Source organism: Mustela lutreola, chromosome 3 (assembly GCF_030435805.1).
Source record: "Mustela lutreola isolate mMusLut2 chromosome 3, mMusLut2.pri, whole genome shotgun sequence".
Taxonomy (NCBI): Eukaryota; Metazoa; Chordata; class Mammalia; order Carnivora; family Mustelidae; genus Mustela; species Mustela lutreola.
Genome location: NC_081292.1, coordinates 208592738 through 208618390, shown reverse-complemented (window position 1 = coordinate 208618390; position 25653 = coordinate 208592738). Strand labels below are relative to the sequence as shown.

The 25653-nt window shown below is 36.8% G+C and overlaps 1 protein-coding gene across 9 annotated transcripts in view; it reads left to right on the top strand.

Annotated features, from left to right (window-relative positions):
* PMS1 (PMS1 homolog 1, mismatch repair system component) overlaps positions 1–25653 on the top strand; it is an 85973-nt gene that overhangs the window by 23845 nt on the left and 36475 nt on the right. For all 9 annotated transcript variants that reach the window (XR_009352113.1, XM_059168602.1, XM_059168605.1 and 6 more), the window contains 2 exons: positions 1711–1813; positions 7284–7447. Coding sequence is in view for 8 of the 9 variants with exons in the window: in XM_059168602.1 (XP_059024585.1) it covers positions 1711–1813; positions 7284–7447 (267 nt within the window). In the remaining variant the exon portion in view is untranslated. The remainder of the gene's footprint in view (positions 1–1710; positions 1814–7283; positions 7448–25653) is intronic.

Genomic DNA, 25653 nt, shown 5'->3' with positions numbered 1-25653 from the left:
CTCAATGACTCCAACTTCAGGCTAGGTGGTTATCTCTTTGGAGAATAGAAGTAGAATTTAGTTGACCTTAGCATTTTTGAGAAGGGGTTGATTAAATTTAGAATTATTTTTAAAGGGACAATCATAAAGTAGTTAAATTAGACTCAGGAAAGAAATTTTTTGTACTCTTTGTTTTAAACTTTGTTAGAAAAAATCATTACTGGATAGAATAGAATTGGGATGGAGCAGGGAAGATTAAGGTCAGTTATCAGGAAAAGTTTCAAAATTATGCAACCTTTGAACCATGGAATATATTTTTGGAAGAAGTAGAAAAATCACTTAAGATTATATAGATGCTCACAACTTTATGTTAGGTGCAGCTTTTTTGAGGAACAGTTATTATGGAAATGGCAGCTTGAGGCAATGCCCCTGGTAAAGATTTGATGGACATTACCCCTAGAGAGAATATAATAGATTCTACTAGTATTATGAGCTAGAGAAGCCATTTTTGGGGTGACTGCTATTTCCTGCATGGTACCCATGTGTTCTGTAGCCATATGTAAGTTAGTACATGCTTAGAACAGGGAGGTAGAACCATCAAATCCAGTGTAGATCCACCTGAATTTAGATGAGTTCCAGCAGTGGAGCTAATGTTTACGGCTTCTTCCTGATTTACGTAGTTGGCTCTGCTGAGTCCAAGAATGGCCAAGAAAGATTGCTCCAGCTTTGTGTCATCATTGCTCACAAAATGTGTGAGGAGGCCACCCATTTCTGAAACCGCTGTGCTTTGCTAGGACATCCCCACTCTCCAACTACGATATTTTCTGATATGGAATGCTTTACTATTGTTATAGTCTCCCACTCATCTCAAAAAATAGATAATGCAGGCTTTTTTTTTTTTTTAATAGATTTATTTATTTGAGAGAGAGATATGAAGAAAGAGCACAGGCAGGGTTGGGTAGGGGGCTGAGGGAGAGGAATGGTCAGACTCCCAGCTGATAAGGAAGCCTGTCGCTCATCTAGGAATCCGCTAAAGACAGGCTTACCCAGCTGAGCCACCCAGGCACCCTGAATGCAGATACTCTTAAATTCTTATTTCTGTCCTGACATCTAAGGAAATATATTCATTGTCAGTAAAATACTTTCTTATACATACATGCCTTAATGCTAAAGTATTTTTCAATTAATAGAAAATTTACCTTTAAATAGTTGTTTGTTTTTAAGAAAAATTGTGCATAAATATATGTGTATGATTTATATTTTTTTATTCCTGAACCATTAGCTTAAAAGAAGTGTAGTTTTATACAGAATATAAAAGGGGAGGGAATTACCATTTTACAAAAGGATTTTTCACATTACCAACAAATTTATGGGACTTGTCTTTTTAAAAGTAAGTTTCCCTAATGCAATCAAAATATTGGTTTTACAGATGTAAGTTATATAACACAAATAGCCGTATCAGATATACTGATTTGTGTATGAGTATTTTAATTAAAGTTAAATACTCAAACATCAGTGATTTGCCCTCGAAAAAAATGTTAGCCTATTATTAATATAATTCTAAGGGAATAATACAAGAGAAGTGATCATAAGAGATTAGCAAGTATAAAACTTTTTTCAATCTTAAGTAAATTTATAATTATTTTAAATTTGATTTGATAATGAGGATAATGAGTCCACTGCAGGATCTAAAATAATAATTTTATTAGTGTTTTTTTTTTAATATTCCAGGTTTTAATTACTACAAGGACAGCTTCTGATAATTTTAGCACCCAGTATGTTTTAGATGGCAGCGGCCACATAATTTCTCAAAAACCTTCACATCTTGGTCAAGGTAAGAGAGTAGCTTTGTATCTTTGCCTTTCTTGTCTTTTTTTAGAACATTGTTACCCCTTAAATTCAAATGTGCTGCTTCAGGTTTGGTCATGTGATAGTCTACTTTACTTCCAAGTGAATTTTCAACCCTTTTTTTAGTCATCATTTCTTAAATACTTAGAATTGTTCTCAAAAGGGACTGTGTAAAAGCCTTAGGACAAAATATGGATTAGTCACCCTTCTGTAAAACTGTAAGAACAATGTTACTATTGTTGCATCACTAGTGTGTTCTTTGTATGTGAAGAACGATAGTTTATTGAAATGCGTAAAACATTATTGATTTGGTAATCAGGGTAATAAACCATACCATATCAAAATGCTATGATTAAATAAATAATAAAAATATATTTATTTATGGAAAACTTCGTATGTATGTGCAAGTAAATGGAATAGTGTACCCACACCGTTGGTGGGAATGCAAGTTGGTGCAGCCACTTTGGAAAACAGTGTGGAGATTCCTCAAGAAATTAAAAATAGAGCTACCCTATGACCCTGCAATTACACTCCTGGGCATTTACCCCAAAGATCCAGATGTAGTGACAAGAAGGGCCATCTGTACCCCAATGTTTATAGCAGCAATGGCCACGGTCACCAAACTGTGAAAAGAACCAAGATGCCCTTCAACGGACGAATGGATAAGGAAGATGTGGTCCATATACACTATGGAGTATGATGCCTCCATCAGAAAGGATGAATACCCAACTTTTGTATCAACATGGACGGGACTGGAAGAGATTATGCTGAGTGAAATAAGTCAAGCAGAGAGAGTCAATTATCATATGGTTTCACTTATGTGTGGAGCATAACAAATATCATGGAGGACAAGGGGTGTTAGAGAGGAGAAGGGAGTTGAGGGAAATTGGAAGGGGAGGTGAATCATGAGAGACTATGGACTCTGAAAAACAATCTGAGGGTTTTGAAGGGGCGGGGGGTGGGAGGTTGGGGGAACCAGGTGGTGGGTATTAGGGCACGGATTGCTTGGAGCACTGGGTGTGGTGCAAAAACAATGAATACTGTTACCCTGAAAAGAAATTTAAAAAAAAATAGTGATTCTTTTTATGTACTGAAGGTTAGGAAAGAGAAGGCTTGCTTTTTTTTTTTTTAGTATGGTCTAGTTCTAGAAATGCTCTGACTCCCAATTTTTAGGAGTTCAGATTAAGAAACCATTAGGAGATTTTTGTGTGGCTGCTCAGTAGAGTACTTTGAAGTAATCTAGTCACATTTTAAAACTTAAATGTATTTATTTTTATCTTAGTAGTAGCCAGTCTAATCTGGATGGCCTGTTGCTCTGTATCACTCATTCTTCTCATACTTTCCTATGTTCATCTCCATGGGAAGTATGAAATAGCAGTACTTAAATGTGGAGTCCCTCTGATCTTTGCCCATTTGCTGATTGATTTTTCTTTTTTTGCTGACCTAGTCTTCTACTTTCACTGAGACTAAGTATGCATATTAAAGAATTTCTGTGGTCAATAAATGAGCCTTACTTTCTTTTGCAGTATTCCTCTTAAGAAACTATACTTGAAACTAGTAATTGCCTTTCATCATTCATTTTTATCTCCTAATTATAGCTGGCCGGCTAGGAAGGCAATAAAGAATCAAGCTCTTAGTTTCAAATTGCTGTAGATGGACATTTTATAGAAATCTGCAAATACTTTTAAAAGCCTTTTCCATTTATGTTGCCCAGTGCTGATGTTTTTGAGTGGTTGAATCACAGACTCACATTTCACTACCAGCTGTCATTCAACTTCCATTTAAATATTTTCTGTGTAAGATAAAACTACAGTACAGCCATCTTAATTAATACCTATGCATTTAGGGTTCTTGTAGATTAATTTCTGCAGTGGTGTGAACATCCTTGCTTAGCAGTTACTCCTCGTGTCATCTGATAGATCAGATAATGATACCTGTAGACAACCTAACTGTAGATGCAGGGACAGCTCACAGCAAAATCTTTTTGAGGCATTGGAAAATTTGTTACCCTTTAAAAAAACACATTTAAAATGTTTAAAAATAGTTGACTGGAGATTCTAGTTCTGGGTTTTTTGGGTGTACGTATTTGTTTTATGGATTAAGTTAGCCATTTAAAATGATATGTGTGCTTAATAGTATGTCATTTTAAATTACCCTTCTGGTCACTTCTATTTTGAGACATTTTAAAAGTTAACAAATGTAAAAATAAGTCCCCAGCTTTTAAATCATTTTTACCAATAACTTATTAAATTACTTGTTTTAATCCTATCTTTTTTCTCTCATCACTTCTGTTTTCTTTACCCTAATCAGTATAAGCTTTCTAAATTGATTTACCCTCCTGGACAAGTTCTTTTAATACCTCCTAGTGCTTCTGCCTTAGGAATTTCTCAGATATCAAGAGTAGTATATTTAAAGTAATCAAGGTAGTTCCTTTCCTTACCCTGTTATTAGAGTAGAGCATCGTGTTCTTTGTAAATCCCTGCTAGGTATGATTGTGCATGCATTGAAAGATTTTATTCATCTGGAGAATGAAACTTTGTCATTAACCAGTTTAAGAAAGGTTTCATATATTCAAGCAACCATACATCTTTGCATTAGGAATATAAATAGCTGCCTTTATAAATAGCATAACATAGGGTCATGTAAAAATATAACAGGGAGCCATACTATAGGACTGCAATTTAATTCTGGTGTTTGTAGAATGTGCTAAAGTTAGAGAGGTGAGCAGTTCTCTTGTAAAATATGATAGTATACTAGGGCCTCCTCCCTGTTGGCCAGTATCACTTGGTACTTTTCTTAAGGGTACACATTTCATTTAGAATCAGCAAAGTTTTCCATCATTAAGTTTTACACAAACATACAGTCTTGGCTTATTGATAATTCTTATTTTGCTCTAAGAGAGCATTTTTATCTGCTGAAGCAATAATTTATCAAGATACGTATTAATTACAGTGTGATCTTAAGCCACTGCCTTCAGCTCAGGTCATGATCCTGGAGATACAGTGTATAACAAATTTAAAAAGCAACAGATATCTTTTCTTTTCAAAAATACATTTATATTTGACTTTATTGATTTTCGTCTGCCCTTCTTCTCACCATCTGTCCACAGCTACAGTATATGCCATTGCACCTGTCACAGCTAGTGGAGAACACAGATGAGTTAAAGGGACTCACAAAGTAGAAGGGAACAGAGATGACTAGAAAGGTAGTGGCAGTAAATAGAAGCCACCAGTTGCCTAGAGGAAGGTGATGGAGTTGTTCAGAGAAGTTATCATTTGAGTTTGAAGATGGAAGGTGAGAAGGGGTGGGAGTTTAACCTTGCAGCAAGAGAGGAATGATGAAGGAAAAGAGCACATACCTTTAAAAACTTGTATTTTTTTTTTCAATCCACTGGAGAACTATGCCATAAAATAGACAAATACCGTATGACTTCAGTCATATGTACAATTCAAGAAACAAAACAGATGAACATAGAGGGGAAAAAGAGAGAGGCAAACCATAAAACAGATTCTTAACTACACAAAGCAAACTGAGGGTTGTTGGAGGGGAGGTGGGTACGTGGTTGAGTTAAATATGTGATGGCTATTAAAGAGGGAATGTGGGGGCGCCTGGGTGGCTCAGTGGCTTAAGCCACTGCCTTCAGCTCAGGTCATGATCCTGGAGTTCTGGGATCGAGTTCCACATCAGGCTCCCAGCTCCTTGGGGGGTCTGCTTCTCCCTTCTCATGCTCTCTCTCCCTCTCTCAAATAAATAAATAAAATCTTTAAAGAGGGAATGTGTTGTGACGAGCACCGGGTTTCGTATGTAAGTGATGAATCACTAAATCTTACACCTGAAACTAATATTACACTGTATGTTAACTAACTGGAATTTAAATGAAAACTTGGGGCAGTGGGGAAAGAAGTTAAATGAACTAAGTTCAAGAGAAAGATACCCCTTCCTAGACAAGAAGAGACTAGTGGCTCCTTGCATCCATGGGAGCATTAACTGAATCTGGAGGCATAGGTGCTCTCTGTTGTGGATAGGGATCTTTTATGGACCTAGAAGAAACCAGCTGAATTTTACCAGCCATGTATGAACTGACATGACCGATGGGAGGAAGGGATCCTCAAATACAGCTGGTTCACCCTGGATGCCAAATCTCATCAGGACTTCCGCTGAGTAGGCAGTGATAAAGAAAGTGGGGACTGAGATCGACAAAGATCTTAAAGTCTCGCAGTGCTTAGATCCCAGAGCCTTGCTGGAGGAGAAGACCTAATTCCATCCTTAACGACATTTGAAACTAGAAGTGAACTGGAGCTAAATAAAGGGACAGCTCAGCTCCAACCCAGATACATTCCTAATTATATTGAAGAGATCCTCTCATCACTCTAGCTGCTTGACAGAGGAAATGAAGTGCCTTCTCTGAGGGAAAATATCATCTACTTCAGTATTTATTTTTGTATGCAATATCTGGCAAAAACAAAAATATTGAGAAACATAAAATGGGATCTATAATCAAGAGAAAAAAATAGTTAATATAAGCAAACACAAACATGACTTAGATGTATGAATTAGCAGAAAGGAACTTAAAACAACTGTGTTAAGGAGTTTAGAGGAAAAGATAGTCAAAGTTGGTAAAAAGGTAGAGAATTTCAGCAGAAAAATGGAACTCTAAAAGAACCAAGTGAAATTTCTAGAACTGAAAGTAAGAGTTTATACCTTTTCTATAGCCAACAGTGAGCCACTGAAACTTTTTAGGTAGAGGATAAATATTATGTTACTTAAAAAATTAACCAGAAGAACATTATAATACCATAAATTATATCTTATTATAACATGTCATCTTGAACTAAGTTTTGAAAGAAGGAAAAGGACTTCACATAGATTGGAGAGAGATTTTTAGGATAGAATAGATAGGCCTAGAAGACTTATGTAGTAAGAGGTAGAGGGAAGAATCAGTTAAAGCTAGAGTATGTGTCTTGGAAACTGTTGGGTGTCCATGTTCCATGAGAAAGAGAATAGCTATAAGTATCAGACTCAAAGAGGAAAATAATGAGTTCAGTTCTGGGTGTGGTTGGTTTGAGGTGGCTTTGGGACATCCACATGATGATAATTGAATAAGCTTTTATTATGTAACTTGAATACTGTAGGTCTCAGATAATATATCTTAGTCAATTCTAAGATGCATGTTTTGTCAAATTTTGACATCTCTGAAAACAGGCTGTGGCTTATAATTAATGGCCTCCCAGATTTGGACAAGAAGTTTTGTCTGTTAATTGGTGATTCATGTGTTGACTGCAGGGATAAAGAACAGTTCAGAATTTTTTTCTTGTAAAAACAACAAATGCTTTATGAGACCTAAAAAAGAGAATAGACACAAGTGCTGGAAGGGGTTAAATACTGGTGTGTATGGGTTTGAAGATCTCTGAAGTTCTTTTCACGTCTAGATGTGCTTTTCTCTTATCTGCCAACAGGTACAACTGTAACTGCTTTAAGATTGTTTAAGAATCTCCCTGTAAGAAAGCAGTTCTACTCAACTACTAAAAAATGTAAAGATGAAATTAAAAAGGTCCAGGATCTCCTCATAAGCTATGGTTTACTTAAGCCTGACTTACGGATTGTTTTTATACATAACAAGGTAAGCATTATTATGCTTTTTAAAAAGATTTTATTTATTTGTCAGCGAGAGAAAGAGACTGAGCAAGCGGTAGGAGTGGCAGGCAGAGGGAGAAGCAGGTCCCTGCTGAGTAGAGAACCCAATGTGGGACTTGATCCCAGGACTCTGAGATCATGACCTGAGCTGAAGGCAGACGCTTAACTGACTGAGCCACCCAGGTGTCCCCATTATTATGCTTCTGTAAGATTTTTTGGTATGTGGTATCATTATAAAGGGACAGTGTATTTTATCTAAATCAGATGTGTAAAGTCTTCTTGCAAAAAATTTATCCACATTTCTTTAGTTTTATCTTTATAAAAAGAGCGTCTTTACTTTCTTAACTGATATCTAAATGAAATCTGATTGAACCTTTCATTTCGTAATTACTGAAATCAGTGATTCTGCCAGGAGACATCCAAGAAGTGTTTTGTTTTGTTTTTAAGATTTTATTTATTTACTTGAGAGATAGAGAGCGTGAGAGCAGAGAGGGTCAGAGGGAGAAGCAGACTCAGTGCTGAGCAGGGAGCCCAATGTGGGACTCGATCCCGCGACTCCAGGACCATGACCTGAGCCAAAGGCAGTTGTCCAACCGAGCCACCCAGGCATCCCCAAGAAATGTTTGCGTCCTTCCTAAATATAAAGATGAGTAAGACATGTTTTCCTTTAAGGAGTTCACAATTTAATGATATTTTTCACCTTCTGTTATTGTTTTTTCTTTGGAGGAGATTTTTTTGTGTTTTGGTTTTGTTTTTTTTTTTTAAGGAAGCTCTACCTCCTTTCCATTTTTCAAAGCAAGGCTGACTAAGAAACTCTTGTTGCTCGATGAGTCTTGGTGGGAAGAAAAGTTTATGTATTTTGTGATTATTTTCTTTTTCGTAAAGTTCCACATGTGCACTTGAAATAGTTAATGGAAGGAGAGCAGGACCACACAGCAGAATTATGGAAACCTCATGGGGAGTTGAGAGTTAACATTTATTGAGGGCCTGTGCAATGCTACAACATATCCTAAGTCCATTAAACTCCTATAATCCATAGCAACAACTAAGTGAGGTAGACATATTAACTTACGTTGTTCTCTAAACTGAACTCAAAGAGGTTGAAAACTTTATATTGCACAGCTATCAAATTGTTGAGATGGGATTTGAAACTTAACATGCCTAAAGAGTACAGGCTCCTTAGACCCTACTGTCTTGTTTTCCCATTTTAACACTATATTACATTTATATAATTCTGTTCCAGGTTTCAGAACACTCATAATAACTTTGTAAGTTAGACAGCAGTATCTCTTCTTTGTATGAGGAACCTGACACTCAGAGTAATCAAAGAAATTGTTCTATTTTAATAGCAATTAATAGTACTAGGTCAGAACCCTTTTTCATGCAGTTTTCTTTCTATTCTGTGTCTACTTGTTATTGAGATGATTCTGTATTACCAAGCTGTGATAGAATATTTATGATCAAAATCACTGATCATCCTAAAAAAAACAAAAAAGAAAGAAGAGCATTAAGATTAGTCAGCCACCTGTTCCTGGTACCGTAGGGCTCAACCACATGATACCTTGAGATCTCTTCCAGCTCTACCGTGCTGTGATTCCTCAGGATGTTGATAGATGGAGGCTCATCCAGCTAGTATAAATAACCCCATGACCTCTTGATCCAAGGGACAGTTAGCAGTTAAAAGTTAAATGTACCCAAGTTAAAAAAAGATCAAGGACAGAAGAATCAGGAAGGGAAAGCATATGGAAAAGGATAAAATATGATGATAGGAACTACATATTTCTAAAAGAAAAGCTGTAAAGAGGAAAGTTTTGTAAGTTCTGTAAAGAGGAAAGTTTTGAGTGTGAGAAAATAATACTAGATTAATCCCAGATTTCTGCTTTATGTAATGGAAGTGAGTACTTAAAAGTCAAGTGCATATTTTCTAAGTTTATATAAATTTTCCTAACCACTCTAAGATCATCAGTGCATGCATCATCTTTTGAGAATGGAAAGTAGGATTTTATGAAATGCTGCATTTTACTATTTTTGGAGAACAGTGCATCTCAACTGATAATGAACAAACACGAGTCCCTTGGTACCCTTCAGTAGTTTCAGATGCAATTCAAATCCTGAAGAGTATGCTGAGAGTATTATACAGTAAAAATGATGTAAGACTATAGAAGGTCTTAATGTAGAATTGTGTTAGCTATTATTACACAAGGAAATCAAGGACTGAATTAGAATAAGCTACCTATCTTCAAGCTTTTTTCTCTTCGTACTAGTTATTGTTCCACTTTTGTTTCTTAATAGTACTGTTCTACCTCAGATGTTGAAATATATTGTTAAACCTCCCAGAATAGAAGTGGCACATGTCATAAATCTCTTTGAACATTGAGTCCTGCTCTGCTCTTAGCCTTTTTCTTTTAAACATGTTTATCATTCTTTATATGCTTTTCTGAAAAGTTTTTGCTTTTGCCTAATATTTACACATGACAATATTGACATCTTTTTTTGAAGTCTTTTTCTTCTTTAGAAACAAACAATCATATTGCACATAATATGAGAAGGACTATTGCTATTTTGACATCTTGGATTAGATAGTGTTCCTTCTTTTTATGAAGGTTTAACCTGCCAAGACATTCTTTGAATACTGATAATGTTGATGTTCTTGCCAGTATGGTTATGTTAGAAAGAGGTCTTTTTCTTCTTTCATCACCATGTTCCTTGAAAGCATATTGAATAATGAGACAGCTAAAGGGAAATAATTTACAAGTGGATTCAGTGACTTTATTTAAAGTAGATATTATTTGGAGAAATTGCTAGAGCCATTCCTTAAAAAGTGCTATAGTATTCAGCTTTTGTTGCAATAACTGAATTCCTCTGAGGTCCTGCTGTGTATATTTTCATTTATAAAGTAGCTATTTCCTAAAATTAAAAGTTTTTGTCAGCATGATAATGTCTGAAACTAGTATTTTAACTCTTTCATATGTGCATGAATAATTTTGTAGACAGCTAATTGAGAACATTATGTAAACGGTGATTTCAAATAAGGGGTACTTTCATACTTTATGCTTGTCGATTTTTGTGAATATTTTCTTCTGCCTAAAATACTATTCGTGGTTTTAAAAATTGTTTTGAATCAAATTTTGTCTTGATAATTAGAAGCCCACTGCATTACAAAAGCTGAATTGGCTTATCACTGATGCAGGGTTTTTACTGTAATTTAAGGAGTGACTTCCCACCTACCTGCCCCACCTCCATGTCACATGAGTGTTAAAGCTTATTGGGATCAGTTTGTTTATTTTTGAGGTCTGGAAGGATGATGACACAGCTTCAAAAAGTTGAATATCTCTGGCATCAGTCCCTCTGGGAAGGAGCAGGACCTTAGATAGAGAACAGAAACCCAACAAAGTGGCCTTAGAAATTCGGTAGTGAATGTAGTAGTTGTCTCTTGACATACAGTTCTCTGGGTCTCTAGGAGGGAGAGAGACTCTCATGGTGGTGGCTGAAGACTGGGGAGGAAGCAGGTGTCAAGAATAATAAAAAAAAAGGGACATGTTTATTAGATTATAAACGGAAGATAAAAAAAGTTGTAGCCTGTAATTTTCTGTTCATCTTAATCTTTTTTTTTTTTTTAACGTGAAGCAACTGAGTATTTTTTAAAATTTTTTTTAAAGATTTCATTCATTTATTTGACAGGAATCACAAGTAGGCAAAGAGGCAGGCAGAGAGAGAGGAAAGGAAGCAGGCTCCCTGCTGGCAGAGAGCCCGATGTGGGGCTCGATCCCAGGATCCCGGGATCATGACCTGAGCCGAAGACAGAGGCTTTAACCCACTGAGCCACCCAGGCGCCCCCATTTTATTCTTTTTTGCATCTTTTATTTAGCCTTTTCCTCAAATATTGTTAAATGTCTTAGTTTTATTTCAGCTGTGCTGTATGAGGAATGAAGAAAAAGACCACAGTTGGACCAGTGTTAAAGGGTTAACCCCCTCCCACATCACAAGCAACATTATGGAAGCAGGATAGTCAAAAAGAAATTCCAGTTCAGGAGTGTAGTTCAAATGTCCTTTTCTTATGAAAAAATTATTCTTTCAATTCCAACTTTGAAAGTTTGGGTGGATTTTGTTTTGTTTTGTTTTAATGAACAAAGGTAGCGGTCCATTCAAATATGGTTGGTTAGCTTGAAGCTGATTATCAATCTTGATTGGCTGGTTGTTTGGGATTTTTGTTTTTGTATTGTTTTGTGTTTGCTACTTGCAAATTAATGATAACTAAATTTTTTAAATGGTTCTCATGTTTTCTTCTTTCTTACATTCATTTCTTTTACTTTTCACCTAATTTCTGTGAACTATTATATTGAAAAGATGATAGTCATATAGAAGTCACATTTTACTATAGTTTATTTCTGATTTTGATGTTTATCCATACTATTGAAGGCATCTCTGAATTCTTCCCCATCCCCAGCAAGATGACATAGTTATTCTTCATCTTCTTCTATAACGTTATTTGTGTATCTCTATTATGACATTTTTGCTTTGTTGGCAGTGATTTACATCCTGTTTCCCCTTCTCAGAAGACTCTTGTGGGAATAAAAGGTGTATCTTAATCATATTTCCCTTAATACTCAGTGCATAGCTCAGAGTAATATGCTAAATGAAGTAGATGGTGCTAAACTCAAAAATCACATAAATTTATAAAGCTCCAGTTTCAAACACTCTGGCCTCTTTCAGACCTTCCTCATATTATATGAAATGAATCCGTTTTTGAAGATTCATCCTTTTGGATTCTCCAATGACGTCTTACATTTTTACAGAGTATATTTTCACTCATATTGCTATATACTATTCTAGTCTGTTTCTTTTTCTGGCAGGTAAGTCACTGACACATCTTCATTAGAACTAGTCTGGAAATATATAAAGACTGCGTGGATGGGGCAGTGGGAGAAACAGTTGACAGGGACATAGTCTTTAAGAGCCTTCAATTTAATATGTTTTGTTTCCATTAATGTAGTTAAATGGAACTATGTATATAATTATTCCTTTACAGATCCTCTAATCAAATGCATCTTATGTATTTACTATATATTGTAATATATTTCTCTACTTTAACACAGTAGATTTCTGATCAGTAATATCCAGAGAATTCTGCACAAATCCAGCTTTTCTGAGTCTAGGCCTGTAAAAGTTGATTGCTAAGACCCTTTTCAACTCTAAAATCCTTTTTTTTTTTTTTTAAGGTTTTATTTTTTATATAATCTGTACCGGCAATGTGGGGCTCAAACTTACAAACCTGAGATGAGGAATTGCATGCTTTACCAACTGAGCCACCCAGGTGCCCCTAAAACCCTGATTTTTAAGGAGGACTACTGTATCTTGAGTACTTCAATTTCTTTCTGACAAAATTGGGAGTTTCACATTTCCATTACTAAAAGTTCTAAAGAGGTGATTCACATATCAAATCACAAAATAATAAGTTTATACCTCCTTGATTCCTAGATCTTTACATCTGGAAAAGACCACTGAAAATCTTTTTTTGTTCTGTCACAAACCTTTTAGCAAGTACAGTATTTTTTATTCTAATCCCTTTCCATTTTATCTTCATGTGATCCCAAGAGTTTGTGTGCATTGCCCAATAACTTAAATGTTTAATGTAGCATAAAATGAGCTAAAGTTAAGATCTCTTGGAGTTTATTTTAACGTTCATTCACCGTTGCTATAGCTTTTCCACAGCTACTGGATACAGAGCTTTGAGTAGGTGCCATGGAATAGTTATGTGATGGCCTCTGGAATAATTATGTTATAGGAGCTTACAGTATAAGTGAGGAAGATGTGAAAGTGTATGAACATTTAAACAGATGAAAAGAATAATGAAAACTTGCTGATTATTGAATGACACTGATAAATACTATGAAAAGTAAGAGAAGGGAAAGATTACATCAGGCTTGAATAATCAAGGAAGACTTCATGGTGGATGTGGGGGGTTTTTGTTTGTTTTTTAATTTAATTTTTTTTTCAGTGTTCCAAGATTCATTGTTTATGTACCACACCCCATGCTCCATGCAATACATGCCCTTTATTATACCCACCACCAGAGTCACCCCTTCGCCACACCTCTCCCCTCCAAAACCCTCAGTTTATTTCTCAGAGTCCATAGTCTCTCATGGTTCATCTCCCCCTCTGATTTTCCCCAACTCACTTCTCTTCTCCATTTCCCAATGTCCTCCATGTTATTACTTATGCTCCACAAGTAAGTGAAACCATATGATAATTGACTCTCTCTGCTTGACTTATCTCACTCAGCATAATCTCTTCCAGTCCCGTCCATGTTGATACAAAAGTTGGGTATTCGTCCTTTCTGATGGAGGCATAATATTCCATTCCATATATGGACCATATCTTCTTTTTTTTTTTTTTTTTAAAGATTTATTTATTTATTTATTTGACAGAGAGATCACAAGTAGACAGGCAGGCAGAGAGAGAGAGAAGCAGGCTCCCTGCTGAGCAGAGAGCCCGACACGGAACTCGATCCCAGGACCCCGAGACCATGACCTGAGCCGAAGGCAGCGGCTTAACCCACTGAGCCACCCAGGCGCCCGGACCATATCTTCTTTATCCATTCTTCCATTGAAGGGCATCTTGGTTCTTTCCACAGTTTGGCGACTATGGCCATTGTTGCTATGAACATTGGGGAACAGATGGCCCTTCTTTTCACTACATCTGTATCTTTGGGGTGAACACTCAGTAGTGCAATTGCAGGGTCATAGGGTAGCTCTATTTTTAATTTCTTGAGGAATCTCCACACTGTTTCCAAAGTGGCTGCACCAACTTGCATTCCCACCAACAGTGTAAGAGGGTTCCCCTTTCTCCACATCCTCTCTAACACTTGTTTACTGTCTTGTTAATTTTGGCCATTCTAACTGGTGTAAGGTGGTATCTCAGTGTGGTTTTGATTTGAATCTCCCTGATGGCTAATGATGATGAACATTTTTTCATGTCTCTGTTAGCCATTTGTATGTTTTCTTTAGAGAAGTGTCTGTTCATGGCTTCTGCCCATTTTTTGATGTGATTATCTGTTTTGTGGGTGTTGAGTTTGAGGAGTTCTTTATAGATCTTGGATATAAGCCCTTTGTCTGTAGTGTCATTTGTGAGTATCTTCTTCCATTGCGTGGGTTGCCTCTTTGTTTTGTTGACTGTTTCCTTTACTGTGCAGAAGCTTTTGATCTTGATGAAGTCCCAAGAGTTCATTTTCACTTTTGTTTCCTTTGTCTTTGGAGACATATCTCGAAAGAAGTTGCTGTGGCCGATGTTGAAGAGGTTACTGCCTATGTTCTCCTCTAGGATTTTGATAGATTCCTGCCTCATGTTGAGGTCTTTGTTGCATTTCGAGTTTATCTTTGTCTATGGTATAAGAGAATGGTCGAGTTTCATTCTTCCACACATAGCTGCCCAGTTTTCCCAGCACCATTTATTGAAAAGACTGTTTTTCCACTGTATATTTTTTCCTGGTTTGTCAAAGATTATTTGACCATAGCGTTATGGGTCCATATCTGGGCTCTCTGCTCTCTCACTGGTCTTTGTGTATGGTGGATGTGTATGGTGGATGTGTTTTGATCTGTATCTTTGTGTGGATGTTCAACAAATGTCTTGACTGGGGTAGATCAATGTGTGGAGATAGGTTTGACCCCCTAAACAAAAGTTCTCTCTTCCTCTGAACAGATAAAATGTCTCTTTTTTCAAAGAACATTCCCAAGGCCTAAGAGCTTCATGAAAATAAGCTTAAATCCTCTTTATAGTTGGGATTCAGTTCTATACTAAAAACAGGTGGTAGGACAAGAGCAGATCAGCAAAATCTCTGAAAAAATTCCCGTGAGTGAAGGAAGGATTCTAATATACAAAAAGGAAAACTTCTTCTTAGGTTTTTATTGATTGGAGGCAGGTGAGCGCCTAGAGCAATCGGGTGTAGATGTCCACTGGTAGTTACCATTAGGGCATCTTCACTTGTGAGAACAAAATCATCCCTCTCTCCTCCATGCTTTTGTCTGCAGGTATCAGATGGGATTCCCAGAACTCTCAATCCTGGCAAGACCTCTCTACTCTTGCCCTTAAAAGTCAGGCTTGCAACTACAAAGTGCTTTGAGACTACCAGTCCTGATCTCGTGTTTTTATTTTCATTTATGTCAGTTAATCCAGAACGCCTGAGTCTCTCAATTCAACCCTTATTACCCTGGACTCTTTAAGATTTTATTATGTATTTGATTGAGAAAGACAGAGAGATGAGTGAAGGTGGGGGCACAGAGGCCGAGGCAGAAGCAGACTCCCGCTGAGCAGGGACCCTAACATGAGGCTCGACTGCAGAACTCTGGAATGAGGACCGGAGTGAGCTGAAGGCAGATGCTTAATCAGCTGAGCCACCCAGAGCCCGGGACTCCTTTTCTCATACATACATACCATTGCTTTCTCTTTCTCTCACACATTTCCATGTCTTGAAATGCCCCATTTCATGATTAGTCATGAGTAAAATCCCTGTGTCCTTAGCCTTTTCTTTGATGTTCTTGCTCTGAAATCTGGCTTTTCCTGAGAACATGTACAGCCCTTTCAAATGGTGACTGATTTCTCTCATCTGTTCCTCACCTCATTATACCTCATGGCAACTTCCAGACCATTCCTTTTTTTCTTCAACCCAAAAATCTCATTCACATTTGAATTTCAGATCTTTAAATTCCGTGATCATTATCACTCTGGTGATTTCAGTGTCCACATAGTCCTTTCTAGCTTCTCAAATCTTTTACCTTTTCTCCAGTGTTTTTTTTTTTCCACCTTACCTCAGCCATAAATTCCAGTGACTGACTCTATCATAGACCTTGTCATAGCCCAAAACTTCACGTCCTCCATAATTTCAGTGTTCACTGTTTCACTGTCTCACCATCACCCTCTGTCTCTCCAGCTTACTCCCTCTAGCAGTCTTCAGACTCTACTGGACCTGTGATCCATTGAGCCTACTATCTTTAGCAGTTTCTTGCCTTTGATGTTTTCAGTTTTCTTCTTAAATTATAAGGTCAATAATTACCATTGCTTTTCTCTCCTTGAACTGTACTTGCTTGACTAACCGAATCCTGGTTAAAGCCATCTTCTTGTCTTCTTGGTGCTTGAACCAAGCTGAATGTGCTGGAAGAAAACACACCTATCCTAAGTAGTACCACTTTAAATTCATCGCTGCTTGGTAATTACACTGTGTTTCTCTCGGGCATTTACTCTCCTGGTCTCCTATATCAGTGCTTTAGACAGACTAGTGTGCGTGCAGATCACTTGGGATCTTGGTAGAATGCAGATTCTTATCAGTGGGTTAGGGAGAACCTGAGCTTCTGCATCCAACAAGTCTCCAGTTGATGTGGTTGCTGCTGGATTGTGAAGCACGCATTGAATGGCGAGGCCCCAAATGGCTCTTTCATCTTTTCTCTCCTCAGACAGCCAACACCTTCTCTGTCTTCGCTGTCATCTGATCTGCATCCTATTTTAGTGAGAAAATTGGAGCAATAAAAAGAGAACTTCTACAAAGCACCCACCTACCTGCAGTTGTGCTCATAGATTCCACCTTCCCTTCATCACTGTGAATGTGCCACTCCCCGTGTTCCCAGGAAAAGCCAGTCTCTTCACTGGGGCAAACTTCCTGAAATAGTTGTCTTTATTCATTGTCTCAGTTACTGTCAGTTACTGTCCTCCCATTCTCTCTTGAGTCCACTTTCTCTCAGGCTTCCTCTATCACTCCCTTGTCAGGGTTTCCATTGACCTCTGAATTGCTAAATCCAGTGGTCACTTCTCACTCCTTATCTTACTTATTAGCATTTGCCACAGAGTAAATTCTGTAGGTCTACCTTCAAAATATATGTAAAAAAATATATGTAGAATCTAACTAGATTGCACTATATCTGTGACTACCACCATGTTCCAAGCTGCCATCAGCTCTCACTTGGTGTTTTGTAATAGCATCCTGATTCGGTCTCCCCATTTCTTTCCTTGCTGTCTTCAGTCTGTTTCCAGCCCAACAGCTTGAGTGACCCTTAAAAATGTAAGTCAGATCATACAACTCCTCTTTAATAAGTTTCCATCTCAGTAACGTCAAAGCCTTTATAAATGGCCTATGAATTCTATATTGGGGTCAGAGAACATTCTTTATGAAAAAAAAGCCATATAATAAATATTTTGGGGTTTGTGGGCTATACAGTCTTTTACAAATATTCAGCTCTGCTGAAGTAGCATGAAAGCGACCGTAGGCAGTAAAACTGAAAAAAAAAAAAAATGTCAAGGCAACTCAGCCCTCGTGCTGTAGTTTGCCTATCTCTGTTATAGATGATCAGACCCATCATCGTATCTAATCTCCTTTCTTTGTTTCTTTCACTCCCTTTGCCTCAGCTGAACTAGCCTCCTTGTATTTCCTTGACCTTGCCAGTCATACTTTCAACCCAGGACCTTTGTATTTATAGTTTCTTTGCCTAGAACACTTTTCTGTGTATGTGGTGCAGTCTCATCTTTTAAAACTTCTCAGGCTTTCTTTAACCACCCTAAAATCGCAACCATTTCCCTTACCCCACACACATTTTCTGCTCTAGTTTTCTTCTTAAAGCTCATGACCATCTAATATGTTATATATTATAATACTTATCTTGATTTACTGCCTTTCTGTTCTCTAGAATATAATTTACATGAGGGTAAAGGTGTTTTTCTATTGTTTCACTGTTGTCTTCCTAGAACCTGCAGTAGTCTTTTGTACAGATGCTCAGAAAACATGTGGTGTATGACTATAATCCAGGGTTCCGAGCATGGAGGCCAGGAGGGCTCCATCACATGTGCGGCCCTAGTGCATTCCAGCTTGCGAACAGAGGTATTTAAGCACTTAAGATATTGGCAGATATGGTCACCAAGGGTTAAAGACAGCAACTGGAGTAGAGAAGTGGCATAATAACAAATAACCAGCTCTTAGACCTGAGACACTTCCTTTTCCTTCTGGATACTTCTAGAAGGTCTCCGAAAGGAGAGAGCGGATTTTGGTCACTAGGCAAAGGTAAGTGTTATTGATTCAGTGGAATAGACTCAGAACCTGGAAAAGTGATCTCATCTAGGACACTCCCCCTCTCCAGGGTAGGTGAGCCATAGGGGTATTCTGTTACAGTATTTGCTAATATATTATAGAATTTGTTAATGTGGATAAAAGGATCACATTCATTCTAGGTAGAGAAATAGTGTGAACATAAAAGGTATAGGCAGGTAAGTGCAGAGCACATTTAGAGGCAATTAAGTCAATTTAAGTGAGTCAGGTATTTTGTATAAAGGAGTAGAGGAAGATAGAGAAAGACAGTTTGAGGCTAGATTATAAAGGGTCTTGTTGCTAAGCCGAATCTTTTTTCTTTTCTTTTCTTTTTTTTTTTTTTAAATAGAAGATCAGGAGTAGAGAACTGACTTGGTCAAGGTGTTAACTCTGGCAGTAGTGTTCAGGGAGGAATTATAGGAGGCTTTAAGCAATGAGTGTTACAGCGTTAAGCTATAACAGAAATCCAGGCATTATGGGCCTGAATCAGGATAAATATATTGGACATAGGAAGCAAAGGGTGTCTGTGATAGCTATTACGAGGAAGAATCAATGAGACTGGTTGGCTGACTGCATATGGAAAATGAATAGAAAAGATTTGAGAATGTCCGATTTATTTAATTTACGTGCCTAGAAAAATGGTAAGGCATCACCCCCTTTATATCCCTGGATGGATGCGTCTGACTTGCAGTTTTGTTTATTTTTTTAAAGATCTTATTTATTTGACAGAGAGCGAGCACAAGCAGGGGGAAGTGCAGGCAGGCAGAGGGAAAGGGAGAAGCAGACTCTCCACTGAGCAGGGGGAGCCTGATGTAGGGCTCTGTTCCAGGAGCCTGGGATCATGACTAAGCTGAAGGTGGACACTTAACTGACTGAGCTACCCAGGCGCCCCCTGACTTTCACTTTTAATAAAATGTAGTTACCTTCATGTGTATTGTTCTGACATAATTTTGATTTCACTCTAAAAAGCTAATATAGTCAAACAAAAAGGGAAGTTTTAAAGTGAAGTTATTGATACCTCATCGTAGAGGTTTTGTTAACTAGACAAGAAAGAAAAGCTAATCATGTCTAGGCTGGATATTACTTGTTAGCCTTAAAACTTAACTGTTTTTTAAAAGCAGGCGCAAAATCGGAAAAATAATGTTATTATTGGGACATCTATCTGAGTAATACAGGATGCATGGAAAGAGAAATACCGTTGGGAAAATACCGGAAAGCTAGCTGATGGGAGTGTTGGAAGGTCAGAATCCGAGGATTTGATCTTTTTCTCTTTCTTTCTTTCTTTCTTTGTGTCTTTCTAACCATTATTTTGTTGAGAACACTTAACATGAGAGCTGCCTTAAAATTTTGAGTGTACAGTGCAGTATTGTTGACTAGTGGTGCGATGTTACACAGCAGATCTCTAGAACTTCTTCATTGCACTTAACTGAAATTTGATGCCCGTTCATTAGTAACTTCCTATTTCCCCCTCCCCCGTCCTCTCGATAACTACACTCCAATTTTTGATTCTTTGAGTTTAACGATTTTAAATACCTCCCATAAATGAAATCATGTAGTATTTGTCTTTCTGTGACTGGCTTATTTCACTTGGCGTAGTATCCTTAAGACTCATCCATGTTGTCATATGTGGGAGAATTTCTTCTTAAGGGGGAACCATAGTCTGTCATATACTAGTATATACATATACTACTGGCATATACTAGTATATACAACTGTATATACTAGTTTCTTTGACCATTGATCCATCAGTGGACATTTCGTTGTTCCCACGTCTTGGCTGTTGTAAATAGTGCTGCAGTGAACATGGGAGTGCTGATATTAGTATCTCTTTCAGAGCCTCCTTTTAGTTCCTTCGAATAAATATTTTGGCATGAGATTGGATTGCTAGATTATATGGTAGCTTTATTTTTAATATTTTGAGTTATCGCTCTACTGTTTCTGTATATTTGCATTCCAATTTCTCCACATCTTCCCTGATATTTGTCTTTTCTTTTTTTGATAATAGCCATCCTGACAAGTGCGAGCTGGTATTTCAGTGTGGGGTTTTTTTTTTTTCCCTCTTTTTTCTTTCTTTTTCTTTTTTTTTTTTTTTTTCAGTGTGTTTTTGATATGCGTTTACCTGATGATTAGTGAAACTGAGCATTTTTTCACTCACCTGTTTGCCATTTGTATTTTCTTCTTTGGAGAAATGTCTATCAAGCTCTTAGCCCATTTTTTATTTGTGTTACTAGTGTTTCTAATAGTGAGTTTTAGGAATGCCTGTATACTTTGAAATTAACCATCAGATGAATGCTTTGTACTTGTTTTCTGCCATCCCGTGGGTTGCCTTTTCATTCTGTTGATAGCGTCCTTAGCTGTACAGAAGCATTTTAGTTTGTTGTAGTCCCTTTGTCTGCTTTCCTATTGTTGCCTATGCTTTTGGTGTGATATTAAAGAAATCATTGCCAAGATCAGTGTCAGGAATATTTTGTCTTCCCTTTTAGGGGTTTTACAATTTTAGGTCTTATATTTAAATCTTTAATCCCTTTTATTTATTTTTTTCATTTTCTATTTCATTTTTAAAAAATTTTTTATTTCTTTTCAGCGTAACAGTATTCATTGCTTTAATCCCTTTTAAATTGATGTCTGTGTATGATGTAAGATAAGGGTCCAGTTTCATTCTTTTGTCTATGGATATCATTTTCCCAGCACTCTTAGTTGCAGACTCTTCTTTCCCCATTGTGTATTCTTGACCCCATTGTCAGACATCAGTTGACCATGTATGCATGGATTTATTTTTGAACTCTTCTATTCTTTTCCATTGGCCTTTATATCTTTATGTTAATTCTTTGTAATGTATTTTGAAACTAGGAGGTGTGGTGCCTCCAGTTTTTTTTTTTATGGATTGATTTGGCTTTTTGTAGTCCTTTTTGGGTCCCCGAGTTTTAGAATTGTGTTTTTCTATTTCTGTAAAGAATGTCATTAGGGTGTTTGGTAGGAATTGCATTGAATTTGTAGATTGCTTTGGGTTATATGGGCATCTTAACAATATTAAATATTCTGATCTATGAATACAGGTTTCCTTCCCATTTGTCATCTTTGATTTCTTTCATCAGTGTTTCCTAGTTTTTAGTGTACAAGTCTTTCACCTCTTTAGTTAAATTTATTGCTAAGTATTTTATTGTTTTTTGGTGCTATTGTAAATGGGACTATTTTTCTTTCTTTTTTTTTTTTCCCGATAGCTCATTGTTAGTGTATAGAAGCATAATTATTTTTTGTATCTTGATTTTGTATACTGCAACTTTACTGAATTTCTAAGTTCTAACAGTTTTTTGATAGTCTTCAGGATTTTCTCTATGAAGGATCAAATCATCTATAAACAGGGACAGTTTTACTTCTTCCTTTCTGATTTGGATGCCTTTTATTTCTTTCTCTTGCCTAACTGCTTAAGCTAGGACTTTCAGTTTTATGATGAATAGAAGTGGCAAGACTAGGCATCCATGTCTTGATCTTAAAAAAAAAAGTTTTAGTTTTTTTTACCATTGAGTTTGATGGTTGCAGTGAGATAAAAGCCAAAAAGATGGCTTCTTATTATGTTATTTTCTTTCTATTCATAGTGTATTGAGTTTTTAATCATAAAACGGTATTAAGTTTCATCAGATGCTTTATCTGTACCCATGGAGACAATCATGTGACTTTTATCCTTAATTTTGTTAATATAGTGAATCACATTAATTGAAATGCAAATGTTGAACCATCCTTGCACCCTAGAGATACATCCCATTGGTTTGTGATCTGTTTAATACATTGTTGCATTCAGTTTCTAGTGTTCTCTTGAGGATTTTTGTATCTAATACGCATCAGGGATTTGGCCTGTAGCTTTCTTTCCTCCCACTGTTCCTGTCTGGCTTTGGTATCAGGGTAATGCTGGCCTGATAAAATGAGTTTTGAAGTATTTCTTCTTCCAGTTTTTTGGACGAGTTTGGAAGGATCAGTGTTAATTCTTAAGTAAATGTTTGGTAGAATTCTCCAGTGAGCCATCTGGTCCAAGGCATTTTTTTGTTGAAGGGTTTTTGATTATTAATTCAGTCTCTATACTAGTTGTAATTCTGTTCAGACTTTTTCTTTCTTCGTGATTGAGTTTTGGTATGTTGTATGTTTCTAGAAATTGAGCCTTCAGTTATCCTGTTTTTTGGGCATATAATTGTTCATATAATCTTTCATGATTCTTTTTATTTCTGTGGGATTAGCTGTAATATCACTTCATTTTTTTATTTTATTTGGGGTTGTTTTTTTTTTTTTCATTATTCTAGCTAAAGGTTTATCAATTTTGTTTCTTTTGAAAAAACCAAGTCTTAGGGTTTTTTTTCCTGTTTTTCTATTTTCTGTTTCATTTATCTTTGCTTTGCTCTAATCTTTATTTCCTTCCTTCTACTAACTTTAATCTTAATTTGTTGTTTTTCTAGCTCCTTAAGGTATATAGTTAGGTTGTTTGCTTAACATCTTTCTTTTTTAATGTAGGCATTATTGCTATAGATAAACGGCCCTACTTCTACTGCATCCCATAAGTTTTGGTATATTGTGTTTTCATTTATTTTAAGGTATTTTCTAATATTCTTTTTGTTTCTTGATTCAGTAGGTGATCAAGAATGTGTTATTTAATTTCTACATGCTGTGAATTTTCCACTTTTCTTCCTATTAATTTCTAGTTTCATTCCATTGTGATCAGAAAAAAAAATTCGGTATGTTTCATTCTGCTTAAATTTGTTAGACTCGTTTTGTCTTAACACTTGGTCTATCCTGGAGAAAGATCTGTGAGTTTGAGAAGAATACGTGTTCTGCTGCTGTTGAGTAGATTGTTCTGTTTTAGGTCTGTTTGGTCTGTAGTGTTGTTCAAGTCCTCTATTTCCTTATTAATCTTCTGTCTGGATTTTCTATCCATTATTTGTCTTGATCTGAAAACAGAACCAACTAGAGAACTATGTGGAGGATGGAGTTGGATTTCAGAAGAGATGGTTGAAGTGGCTTCATTTAGAAGCATAAACAAGTTTGGAAAATAAAAATCTCATGAAAAACAAAATTAATAGTTAAGGTATTCTGTTCAGTGAGAATAGAGAGGAAAAGCTGAAATGAGATATTGTTGTGAGCAATAGCAGCTTGATTTGCACCTAACCTGCTCGGTGAAGTTAAATATGGGTGGAAGTAATGATTGCCTCAGAGTTCCAAGATGAAAGAGCTTGTCAGAAAGGCTGATCTGAAGGGTTTTCTGTAAACAGTATTGGGGCATTAATCTGGAGGTAATTATTAAATGCTTCTCAGGTTCAAAAAGTATTTTCAGAGGAGGTAGCCTTAGAACTGGTTTTTGATAAAGACTAGTTGAGCACAGGCATTTGAAATCACATGCAAAGCCAAAGACTCCTCGGAGCTCCGAGAAAGCTGGTGTAGGAAGGTAGGAAATGAGGCTGGAAAGGTGCTTGGGTCTAGATTCTAAAGGATCTTGTTTACCTTATATGGGTGTGTGGATTTCTTGCCATGTGGCCAAAGGAAAAAAAATACGTAGTTTCATGTTGCAGGGGTAATCAAGAGGATATGACTACCAGTTGACCATTGAACTGAACCCTGGGCAATTGGTAGCTCCTCAGAGCGCCCTTCCCATTCCTTCCCCTTCTCCCCCAGTGCCTGCTCTGCCTGCCATTCCCTCAGTGCGAGCTGTTCCAAGGGCATAGCCTTCAGAGAGGAGAGCGTTGTTGAGACCATCTGGACATTGTGTGAGACAATCCAGTTAAGGCCTTATTTATATAGACATTTAAAATTCAGGAGAGGGGGTACAGAGATTACTTACCTTGTGGCCACCCAAGACCAGCTCATAATCAAATGAATGCTTATGTTAATAGAATGTGATATTCTTTTAATAATAGTAATGATATTGTAAAGGAAGTAGTTAAAGCTTTTTTGAAGAAATTCAGATGTGAACTTAATAGTATATCTGTGCATATAATTTGTATGAAAAGTTTAATTGAAGTCACCTTTGTTCAGGCAGTCGTAGTAGCACCGCACTTTTTAGTTAATTGTATATCATCTGTTTGCAACGTCCTCTTTCCTGCTATCACAAATTGCCTTCACAATTGAGGCTTATTAATTTAATACTGAGTATTCTCATCTAATCATTTCTTTCAAATAGTATATGTTGATGAAGTAGAAGAGTGGCAAGATATATTTGGCTAATGTCAATCAATCACTTGATATGCATGTAATAATATATTTTTTATTGAGGTGTTTTTGCACTGTCATCACACTGACTAGAGTCAGATTCTTACTTGGCACATCCAGATGCTCCAACTTTGTGTGACCCAGATAGAAAACATATGGGAGTATGTGCGTGTATTTTTAGCAAGTTAAGCTTTCTGCCTTAGAGCAAAATATAGGCAAAACTTTAGGAAGTGGGAAGAAAATCTCTGTTTTAGAAGATAATATAGAATTGAAGAAATGGTAGAAAAAGCACTAAAAACTATTTACTGTAGTAAATATGGTATTTAAAAATTTTCAGTTTTTTAAAAGATAAAGATCCTTAATTTTTAATTACCATATTTTTAAAAAATTTAATCCATTTTTTAAAAAGATTTTATTTATTTATTTGACAGACAGAGATCACAAGCAGGCAGAGAGGCAGGCAGAGAGAGAAGGGGAAGCAGGCTCCCTGCTAGGCAGAGGGCCAACCCACTGAGCCACCCAGGCGCCCCTTTAATTCATTTTTAAATAATGAGTGCTGTTTTGAAAATGAATTTTAGTTGCCTGAGCAATAGCAAAGATTTCATTTTTTGGCAGACCTCTATAATCATTTATTGCTGTCCCAATTTTAACTAATTTAGAAAATGTTCCTAAATTACCCACCTTGACCTGATCCAGTAATTGTCTACTTTGAAATAATGTTCTAGAACTACTAGCAGTATTTAGTTAAAAATGAAATTCTAGGGTGCCTGGGTGGCTCAGTGGTTAAGCCGCTGCCTTCGGCTCAGGTCATGATCTCAGGGTCCTGGGATCGAGTCCCGCATCGGGCTCTCTGCTCTGCAGGGAGCCTGCTTCCTCCTCTCTCTCTCTCTCTGCCTGCCTCTCTGCCTACTTGTGATTTCTCTCTGTCAAATAAATAA